This window comes from Sparus aurata, chromosome 12 (genome assembly GCF_900880675.1).
Source record: "Sparus aurata chromosome 12, fSpaAur1.1, whole genome shotgun sequence".
NCBI classification, from domain to species: Eukaryota; Metazoa; Chordata; class Actinopteri; order Spariformes; family Sparidae; genus Sparus; species Sparus aurata.
In genome coordinates this window covers 28,357,436-28,368,119 of record NC_044198.1, presented here as the reverse complement: position 1 = coordinate 28,368,119, position 10,684 = coordinate 28,357,436, and the positions used below count along the sequence as shown (strand labels likewise).

General features: G+C 40.8%; 2 protein-coding genes across 2 annotated transcripts; both read left to right on the top strand.

Moving 5' to 3' along the window:
- Positions 1–847: 847 nt before the first annotated feature.
- On the top strand, positions 848–3,897 carry LOC115593143 (cytochrome c oxidase subunit 5B, mitochondrial-like). Its single transcript, XM_030436538.1, has 4 exons — positions 848–998; positions 1,929–1,999; positions 2,402–2,501; positions 3,366–3,897. The coding sequence occupies exons 1-4, from the start codon at positions 902–904 to the stop codon at positions 3,476–3,478; spliced, it is 381 nt and encodes a 126-aa protein (XP_030292398.1). The 5' UTR covers positions 848–901; the 3' UTR covers positions 3,479–3,897.
- Positions 3,898–5,133: 1,236 nt separating this feature from the next.
- LOC115593007 (CD5 antigen-like) lies at positions 5,134–9,747 on the top strand. The gene is made up of 7 exons (XM_030436321.1): positions 5,134–5,176; positions 6,073–6,102; positions 7,374–7,658; positions 7,891–8,205; positions 8,299–8,586; positions 9,017–9,307; positions 9,392–9,747. The coding sequence occupies exons 1-7, from the start codon at positions 5,134–5,136 to the stop codon at positions 9,745–9,747; spliced, it is 1,608 nt and encodes a 535-aa protein (XP_030292181.1).
- The last annotated feature ends 937 nt before the right edge of the window (positions 9,748–10,684 follow it).

The window sequence follows — 10,684 nt, the reverse complement described above, 5'->3', positions numbered from 1 at the left end:
TTGTTTTACAGGCCTTCAAAGAATATTTGGAATCCATAATATTGATGGAGAATTTAAAAGTTTGTACTCGTGTCTAAGATATTAAATTAAACTTGTCTTTTGTTATTGATAACAATCAAAGAAAACATTCATATTCCTCAACTGAATGCTGAAACCTGAATATTATTATACATATGTTACATCACAATCTCTCTAAAAATTATTTAGAGAGATTTTAAGAAAATAGTAACCATCATTAATAAATGTTAAATATAGCTAATTAAATTGTAGTTATTGGCTATATCACTGTTTTCATATTTATATTAACAACTGCTTAATATATGGTTTATACAGCATTTTATTGTTGACAGTAAGTGTTATAATAATTTGACCATTTATTAATGATGTTTTTTAAAAGATGTTACCTGAGAAAAAATATTATTGAAATTAATGAATAATGAATAATAAAAAAATACAATGTGAAAAATGTCCATTCAGATATAGATATGGTAAAAAGGTTATATTTAAATATATAAATGGCAATTGAAAATTAAATTCTCCAATTGTATAACTGAACAGAAAAAGCTGGACTGGATGAAGAATTAATTGATTTGATATGAAAAAATATTTGTTTTAAATGTCAAAAGTCAAAATATTTTTATTTTTTTCATTATTATTATTTTTCCAAACAAAACACAACAACATTATTACAACAACCACAACAATTATTATTATTATTATTATTATTATTTTTCAGTATTATTATTATTATCGAGCACATAACACTAATCCAGGATTTAGGTCTCAACAGTCTTCTAAAAAAACATCTTGGGTAAGGTGTTTACGTCATAAGCGGGTGACGAGTTGGGCGACCTTCACGTCATAACTCTGCGACTACCGGCTAAACAGCAAAGAAGGAAAGATGGCTGCAAGGTTACTGCTCCGCTCGGCTTTCAGAGCCGCGAAAACCTGCCGGGCTGCCCCGGTTCCGGCTCTGACCCGCGGCATGGCGGCTGGAGGTGAGAACGAGACCGGCACCGACTTATAGAACCTGAAGAACCGCTGGAATATGATTTAAAAACGGGGTTTACCCCCAGCAAGGACAGATAGCACCACTGAGGGCGGAAGACATCTTCGCTCCTGTGTTACAGAACATCAGGACAAACTTCGTTTAAAAATCTCTCAATTTAATCACAACTCGTGTATCGACAGACCTGTTGAAGGTTTAACACTAAGACGTTTTCCATAAAAGAATCAGGAAAAGGTTTACTTCAGTTCGGTGCACATTAAAATCACAACAGACTATTTAACATGTCAAACTGCTGATCTTTTTAATGATACCTCTCTCTGTTATAACAGCAGTTCTGTTCGTGTGTTAGTGTAATGACATCAGTACCACCGAGATCAGCTTCACTCATCTGTGATGGTCGAGCTGAGGCTGAAACAGTTTGACTGAATTACTGTATAATGCTTTATTTTTTACTTCCTAATAATTCACGAGTTTACTAAAGTAACTATCTACCTTTATAGTTTGGCATTTGTTATAAGTAAAATTAAGACAGTGTTTAAGTTGAAATACATTTCAACTTTTTTTTTTTAAAAGAGTTAACGTCTTCTCTTTTAAAGAAACTTGTGTTTTGCACAACATTTAGGGCAGAGTTCTTCCAAAGGATTTATAGAATATTAATGAATTAATAATGAATTATGAACCTGTGAATTTAGCTTCTTGACACTAATAGGAAAAATGTACACAATAAAGTCGATGCTCACGACAATAAACAAGATGATGAATCGTGATATGATTCCACTGAATGTTTATAAATGATAATAAAGTGTTCCAATCCACATTTATTGATAAAGGAACACCTTCAACATGCTACCAAGTTCTGTTTTCCCTTCATGATGATGTTTGACTTAATTACAGCTGATGTTAATTGTTCCTCCATCAGGGATTCCCACTGACGAGGAACAAGCCACAGGAATGGAGAGGATCATTATGAAGGCCATGCAGGAGGGATCGGTGAGATTATTGATCTGAATACATTTAAATCTGAGGTCTGTGTTAGAGTGGTGTCCTCCATCAGTGAAGTTCATGATAAACAGATCAATAACTCATTGGTTGGATGATGTGAAAACATATTTGTGTCACCTTAAAGAAGAAAGCACACCTTTAAAAAAAGTACATATCCATTTAACATTTCTGGTGCTTCACTGTCAGACATCCTTCTCCTTCAGCACTACATTCCCTCAGCCGTACAACATTCATATTCCTACGCAGTGTATTCAGCGTCTGTCTGACGGGACTCTCTCTTGAATCTAAGTCAGGTGTTCAGTTACTAATGCTGTATGAACTAAGTTGTATTGATTCTTCAGTGATGATACTGTACTTCACAATGAATCAATAACTCTCCCTCTCCTGCAGGATCCCTACAACATGATGAAGCCGAAGGAGTACGCCGGCTCCAAGGTCGACCCCCACCTTGTTCCCTCCATCACAAACAAGAGGATTGTGGGATGCGTCTGTAAGTTACCTGTGAAATGACATGAACGCCTGCCGTGTATCTCAATGCAAATACCTCCATCAGTTAGCTGTGAAGTCGTGAATCTGGACAGGACATCGGTGTCTCAACAACAACAACATTTGATATTTTCTTCTCTTTTAAATGACTAATTTCCACCTGACAGCATCGTGTCATTCTACTACATATGACCGCAAGTGGCACCCAATAAAATACCACTTGACCTCAGATTAACTGAGTTTTATTAAAAATAAATGTGCTGTTATGGCTTTCATGACATCATTATGCTTTTAGAGAAGCAGCACGAGCTCAGCTTCAACACAACCCGACTGATCTCAGGTCTGCTCGGCGAACACACATCCGAACCTCCCTGACAGGATGCAGTCAGTACTTTAATGCAGTCTCTGATAGGGCTGAAGATATCGATTGTTTCTGTTATTGATTTGTATAAAGGCGTAATGTATTAAAAAAAAAAAAAAAGGCCCTCCATTTAGACTCCAAACATTAATAAGGGGTCAGTATATCAACAGAGTAATCGTTAACTGCTGCTAACTGTAGCTCCTGTTAGCTGGTTAATTTGGTTAGCAGTGTTAGCAGTTCAGGAGCTTTGGACCAGGACGGGCCAATGCTAGCTGGTTAGCATGCCAGCATCACAGTTTTACAGATCTCAGATCTCAAAGTGATCTCTTCCAGTTAATTCTTTTGTCCAACCAACAGTTCAAAGACTCATTATATGTCATTAAAGGAAATAAAAGCAGATTATTCACATTTAATAACCTAAAAACTGGACGGTGTTTGAAGTTTTTTTATCATAATAGTTGGCAACAAATTCTTACCTTTCTTCTGACTGTTCTGATCTGTCTGCAGGTGAGGAAGACAACACAGCCGTGGTTTGGTTCTGGCTTCATCAGGGCGAGGCCCAGCGCTGCCCGTCCTGCGGATCCCACTACCAACTGGTGGCCCATGAGCTCCCCCACTAACTCCTCCATACCTCTGTACTCATAGGCTTCTATGACACAATGTTAGCTTCTGTTAGAAATATTCTGTTAACATTCAGAACGAGCTGCGAATCATCAGACGGCAGCGTTTTCACTCTCCACTCTCCAGGAAGTCACTTTATGGTGGAACTTTTTGGTTCCGTCTACTTCCTGGTCCTAAGTGATGAGTCGTCGTCTGATTGGTCCTGGACTCGTTCTGACACAGTACTTGATCTACCTGCTGACCTCATCAGTTTTTTGCTTTACATGTTACCATTTACAGAGGGATCACATGTGTTTTGGGACACAACTTGTTTCTTTTCAACATTTCCATTCAACTGCAGTTTACATTCTCCTGTACTGTATGATGTTACACTCGGTCCACTTACTCCTGTTATTAAACCAATAAAGTTTTAAACTCATATATGTTTTGCCTATTTAATGTTTAAGATTATTGACCCAATAAACAACTTTAAATTATGCTCAAAGTATTCTTATGTGTGGGAAGAAAAATGAAGTGTTATGGTTATTTTATATTAGAAATGTGAATTCACAGCCTGTTTCTGTAATTTTACAGATATTTTCATGTGTTTCATAAATACAGAGTATATAAACAAAGAAGTCCTTAAAAAATTATACATTTTTTGTTTTAATCAATCAGCTTTATTAGCAGATTACATGTTTACGGGCAATAACAGACATTTATGGTCACACAGACTCTGTGTATTGCAATGATATCATGATAATACATTTTTTTGGCCACAATAATCGTCTAGTAGAAATCTGATACCGTGACAGTCCTGGTTGATGTCAGGCGACTGGAGGAGACCCAAAGTAACCACACCATCAGAAGATCAACACATCAAGGTAGCTGAGGTGGTTTGGGCTTCTGATCCGGACGCCTCCTGGCTGACTGCCTTTAGGGGTTTTTCCGGCTACCACCAGCTGGAGGAAACCCCGGAGCAGACCCAGAACTCACTGCAGAGAATAAGATTTGGAACACCTCAGGAAGAGCCAGAAAGCTTTGTGAAGAAAGGGACGGTTGGAAACACCTTGCTCGGCCTGCTGCTGCTCCAACTTGACCACAGACAACTAGCAGAAGATGGATGGATGATGCACAAATACATCTGCAGGCGCCATAACTAATCAGAGACGTGCATAACGACAGATGTTCTGCTGTTAGAGAACTTCGTCGGTGAAGTTGTCAGTTGTAGTTTATCTTGTTCTTGTTCTCATTGACGGGCCACAAGAGTGGTGGAGCGGGCACAGGTATCAAAATGCATCAGATGTTTAGAAGGACATAAATGGAGTAAAGGAAGGTCGTGCACGTCCACCAGCTTCCACAATGTGAATCAGGTGTAAGCACGACCTCATGAATCTGATGAAAAGAATTTTGTCTTTGAGCTTTCTCGCTGTTTTAGATGTGAATCCACAGAGTTTTGTTCATCCGGCTCCTGGAACACAAGTATGAATTCAGTCTGGATCACTGGTCAGACTGGATGTCCTCTGTGCTCAGAGACCCGATCAAATGAGAACTCTTCAGTGTAAAACTGAAAAAAACAAATGAGATATGTTCCAGTAAAGCTCCACCTCTTCCTGTAGGCAGATATACACTGAGGAGCATCAGAGCAGACAGACAGACAGACAGACATCTGAACATGGATCGCCTCACGGTGTTGTTGCTGTTGCTCTGGAGCTCAGGTAGGACTTTACTTTACTTTACTTTAAAGATGATGTTCTCTGTCTTTCACACAGCACAACTAAAAGTCTTACGAACGCATTGGCGCAGTATTCTTGCTGCTCTCTAAAGAGCACATTATTCAGATGGTAAGATGCATCTACACAGGCAACATGGGCTCACTCTGTTTTAATGGTAAAAGAGGCTGCTTTCAGTAGTTTTAATCTTTGTTAATGCATGCACTATTGTCACAGCAGCAAGTATCAGTTCACATTTAATCAGCAAAACTTAAAGTTGTAGTTGAAAACCTGACAGGACTGAGGAAACTCTCCAGAAACAGAATTCAACTTTTGTATTTTTAGACGGCTCTGATGGAGCTCAGGATTCATCAGCTCAACTCGAACACCTTTACTGTGTGAACCTGGCCTGTGTGTGTGTGTGTGTGTGTGTGTGTGTGTGTGGGTGGGTGGGTGTGAAGAACATAGGACGTCAATAAGATCCTGATCGACTTTGATAATCAATTTGTGTGCACTCAACTCTTAATGGAGAGAAGCACTTATCGGTTCTGTTGCAGGTAATGTATGCTAAGTGATTAATTCTGCATTAGAGAACTGGGAGAGGAAAACTTCCTTCCTGTTAATATGATTAAACAAACTCATAACTGGTTCAGAAAAGTTACAAGATCCTGGAACACACCCTCAGAACCGGTGCTGTCATTCCTCCTACTTTACCTCTCTGGATAAACTGTTTTCACTTCATAACTGCAGGCTGGTTCCATTCATTCTTTAAACATTTTAACTGTGATGATAATGATATTTCTAATCTGTAAGTTGTGCAGAGGCTCCTTTTGTAATTTTGAGCTGTGCTCGAATCAAAATGCTGCATTATGTTGATGTTTATTCTCATATTTTCTCTTCAGGACTTCCGACTGAAGGAGAAGACTCAGAAGGTAAATAAATAATCACAAGAAATCAGCAGTCATGTTTGAGTTTCATCTTTTCTTAAAGCTTGGGTTGGTTACTTCAGAGGAAGCAACGAGAGTAAGATAGATTTTACAGCTGTCATACTGAATTATTCCCACACTTCCTCCCTCCAAACACATGACCACACACTGCCCACCCCTGGTGGAGGAGCCGGCACTTCAATATCATTGGCATCAGTCACATGTGACAACATTAACCAGGCTGTTCTCACTCCCAACACGTCAAATATAGCTTCGAGGCTGTAGTTAACAGCAGCTTCACTCCTGCAACCGCCCCTCTAGTGCCAGAGTAATAATAAAGGTCTGAGGCAGGTGGTGGGTGGGTTGATCATATATAGGTGATTGAGTATCAGGGTTGATTTGTTTTTAAGTATCATTAAGTAAGAAACAGATATATTTTTATGTATATGTGGACTATAATGTTGCACAGGGCATGTTTTTATCAGACAGTAACAAAACAAGTGAACTAATCAGATGTAAGAAGCACATTTTAGATTAGATTGGACAAAAACATACGCAAGCAGCTGTGACCTCATCATAAACCATATGCCTATATCATGCTGTACATGATGCCTTATTAGGGCCAAAATATACTAAAATGTAATTATTTTACTGACCCATACTCTATGAGGGCTTATTTAGACAACACAAAATATAATGTGACGGAAGTGATGCTGTATTAACAATGGACAGACAAAACACAGAGCTCAGAGGAAGGTGCATTTATTCTGACTTTATTCAGCACAGTCTTACTTTAAATTACAGTTTAATTACAGTGAAACCTTAAAAAAGAGTCAAACAACATCATAGTCTATTGCTTCCTGCAGAGTTTGTAGGTTTGTTACAAGTTGATTCTTAGACTTTCCTAGAGGTTAATTAGAAGCAATACAAGAAAACTGGACTGCAAAATAAAGCAAAAACCATCTTCATTTCCGACCTGTTAAACCTTTGTGTCTATTTCTAGTATAATTTGGGTATAATAAGGTATTATATGTGACATCTGATAACAGCATGACTAAGGTGTATGGTTTATTATCCGGTTACAACTGTTTTTGGCTTGTAACATCTGATTAGTTTACTCAGGGTAACTCTGAGTCTGTTTACTGTCTGATAAAGACCATATTATTTCTAGTTATCGCCTCATTAGTTACAAAGGATGGCTTATTTTATCTCAGTGTACTCTACGATAAAGCACAACTGTCACTTAATTCTCTGATGACTCTCTGGTTTCTATTCAGAGACGGTCAGGCTGTCGGGAGGATCCACTCGCTGTTCCGGGATACTGGAGGTGAACGTGGGAAAATGGGAGCGAGTGTATCATTCCGGATGGACCCTGAAGGACGCAGCCATTGCCTGTAGCGAGCTGGACTGTGGCTTTGCCGTTTCTTTAGAGTGGAGATACGAGGCGGAGAGGAGCTCTATGGTGGAGATCCGGCCGGAGTGTATTCAGTCTGGATCTGCTCTGAAGGACTGTGCAAGACAGTTTGACGAGAGCTACATATTTCTGGGACTCCTCTGTTCTGGTACGTTCATCTATGACATAATTAACAGACTGTTCAACTTGTTCCAATAATAACCTCATAATAACATTAAGTGGACGATGCTGATCAACAATCATGATGTTGTTTCTTCAATTGTCATCTATAGTTGACAATTGTGTTGTGTTTAGCTTCATTCCAGCTCCTCCATCCTGTTAAGTCTGGATCACTGACATGTTATTCTGTGTTTCTGTTTTATCCTCTATTATCTGCTCAGACTCTGTCAGGCTGGTAAATGGGGCGAGTCTGTGCTCAGGCAGACTGGAGGTGAAGTCTCACCAGTCCAACCAGACGTGGTCCTCCGTGTGTGAAGATGACGTTGACCTGCAGGATGCAGAGGTGGTCTGTCGGGAGCTCGGCTGTGGGGCTCCTTCAGTCCTCAAGGGGGCGCTCTATGGAGAAGCGAAGGGTCCTATGTGGACCAAAGAGTTCCAGTGTGGAGGCCACGAGTCTGGTCTGCTGGACTGTGGAAGCTTAGACTCAGCTAGAAACACCTGCTCACCTGGAGAAGCTGTTGGACTCACCTGCTCAGGTAGAAGTGGAGCTGCAGCTTTGATCTGGTTGATGACTGTTCTACTGAATCTCACCTTGTGATTATACTGATGACTCTCTTGTTTGTGTTCAGAACCCATCAGGTTGGTGGGACCCAGTCGCTGTGCTGGAACGCTGGAGGTGAAACACGAGGCAGACTGGAGACCAGTGTTCCACCATAAAGACGACTGGGACCTGAGGCGATCAGCTGCTGTCTGCAGAGAACTGAAATGTGGTGCTCCTGTTTCTGTGGAGAGGAGAACTGAACCCTCAGACAGATTTTTGTGGATGATCGTGTCTAAATGTAGCATGTTTGGCTCCAGTCTGAGAGAGTGTGCCCAGTCAGTGTACAACTCCTCCATCCTGGATCTCACCTGCTCAGGTAGAAGAGCTGCAGCTCTGATTTGGTTCCTTTCTTTTTCTCAATGTGATAATTTTGCTGATGATTTTTGTTTTAATGTTTCACCTCGTCAACATGATCGATTTTTGTAAACATTGGTTTATTCTGGATTGGATGCAGCAACACGTTTCAGACAACAGACACAGGAAACAGTGTGGATGCATGTGTGGGCTGAAATGAGCTTGCTTTGGTTTGACAGGAGTTGGGCTAGTCTACCACAAGTCGGGCGGGTTTTTCAATAAATGAAAAATTACAGTATATTATGAATAATTTGAATAAGGGATATTGCCTGATGAAGTGTCCATGAGCTGGTCTCAGGATCACTGTGTCATTTCTAATGTTTCTGTGTCACGCAGCATCCAACAAATTTATACTTTATTCTTTTGCTGATGACTCTCTGCTTTATGTTCAGAACCGCTCTGGTTGTCGGGAGGATCCAGTCGCTGTGCAGGAACACTGGAGGTGAATCATGATGAAGACTGGAGACCGGTGAGCGACTACGACTCTAGATGGACCCTGAAGGAAGCAGCTGTCGCCTGTGGAGAGCTGGACTGTGGTTCTGCTGTTTCTGTAGGTCGGAGAAATGAGTCCTCAGACATTCCTGTGTGGACGATCGGGTTCGACTGTGTTCAGTCTGGATCTGTTCTGAATGAGTGTGTGGAATCATCTAATTCTTCCTCCATCCTGGATCTTATCTGCTCAGGTAAGTCCATCAGTGACATCATGTATGACAGTAAAGTCTCCAGCGACTTGCCGCTGCCTCAGCCAATCATCTCTGTGTTCACAGGCCTGCTGCTGCTGCCCAACATCTCGGTGTCCTCCTCCAAGGACGGGGTCTCCAAGGCCCAGCAGCAGGGGTTCCAGGTGTCCAAGGGCTCCACCTTTAACATCAGCTGCTCCGTCCTGCCACAGTACCTGGGAGGCTCCTTCCATCTCACCTTCACCTCCTCCAGCACAACACGCAACTACACCCAACCGGCTGTCAATCACTCTGCCCACTTCCTGTTTCCTGCTGCAAAGCGCGCCCATCAGGGCAGCTACAGCTGTGTTTATCACCTCCAGGAATTTTCTCACGACGTCTCCTTTGAGAGCCGTGCGCTCGCCGTCACTGTCTCAGGTGAGCTGAGCCAAGAAACTGACTGATGATCAGCTGACATCAGCGTCCAATCACAGCATGTTAATTCTAGTCTGTGTTTCGTTCTGTTTCCTGTACCTCTGTATTTATTTTCCTAATTTTTTGTGAGTTTATGTTGTTGACATATTAGACTAAGTAGTGAACTGGCTGCTTTTACATCTACAAGCTGAAACTACGGGGCGATCAGACTATCATACAGAAGCCCTGAGGGCCAAATGAGAAAGTCTGATCTAAATCTCTCCTGTGTTTATGACTATATCTGGTGAAAAAAAAGCTTGCAAAGATAATATTTTCAAGTTCCTTATTTTCTTTTTCCATCTGTGAAAATGTCAAGAGGAATTTAAAAACATTATGCAAGCAAAACTTTTTTCCCGACGGATTGCAAGTGATAAGCATTTAGGAGAAAACAATTTGGATCAAACTTAAAAAATGCTAATGCTAGCTTGTTAGCATTGTAACTTCACTATACATCTCTGCAACACAGAACAGAGACATCTTTGACGTACACTGATCAGAAAATAAACTCACTTATTAACGTTTTAAACTAGAATTCTTGAAAATTGTCCCTTTAACACTAAGAAGTAGAAACATCAGGAGGATCACCAGACGAGTGATCTGTCTTCACAACAGACAGACAGGAAATAGATCTTTACAGAACAGACAGATGGACCAGCCCGGAGATATGAAAATGATATCAGGTCACTACAGTTTGTTTTTAGCTTTAGATATGGGACTGATGATGTGATGTCTGATGCAACAACTGTCCATGTGTTTGATCAGATCCAACAATTCTCATCATCGCATTGGTCCTCCTGTTTCTGACTCTGCTGTTGGTGTCCACTGCCCTTTTTTTCTACCGGAAGGTACTGACACACGTCTGTTCTGTCCACACATTCTGTGTTATTGAACTGAAGAGAGGAGCGATGCAGTGAGTCACATCTGTGT

Excerpts from the sequence above, each read along its gene's own strand:
- LOC115593007 (XM_030436321.1), top strand. The coding sequence starts at position 5,134 with ATGGATCGCCTCACGGTGTTGTTGCTGTTGCTCTGGAGCTCAG. Across the intron at positions 8,206-8,298 it reads TGTTGGACTCACCTGCTCAG|AACCCATCAGGTTGGTGGGA; the intron begins GTAGAAGTGGAG and ends GTTTGTGTTCAG. Across the intron at positions 9,308-9,391 it reads CCTGGATCTTATCTGCTCAG|GCCTGCTGCTGCTGCCCAAC; the intron begins GTAAGTCCATCA and ends CTGTGTTCACAG.
- LOC115593143 (XM_030436538.1), top strand. The coding sequence starts at position 902 with ATGGCTGCAAGGTTACTGCTCCGCTCGGCTTTCAGAGCCGCGAAAACC. Across the intron at positions 999-1,928 it reads CCGCGGCATGGCGGCTGGAG|GGATTCCCACTGACGAGGAA; the intron begins GTGAGAACGAGA and ends TTCCTCCATCAG. Across the intron at positions 2,502-3,365 it reads GAGGATTGTGGGATGCGTCT|GTGAGGAAGACAACACAGCC; the intron begins GTAAGTTACCTG and ends ATCTGTCTGCAG.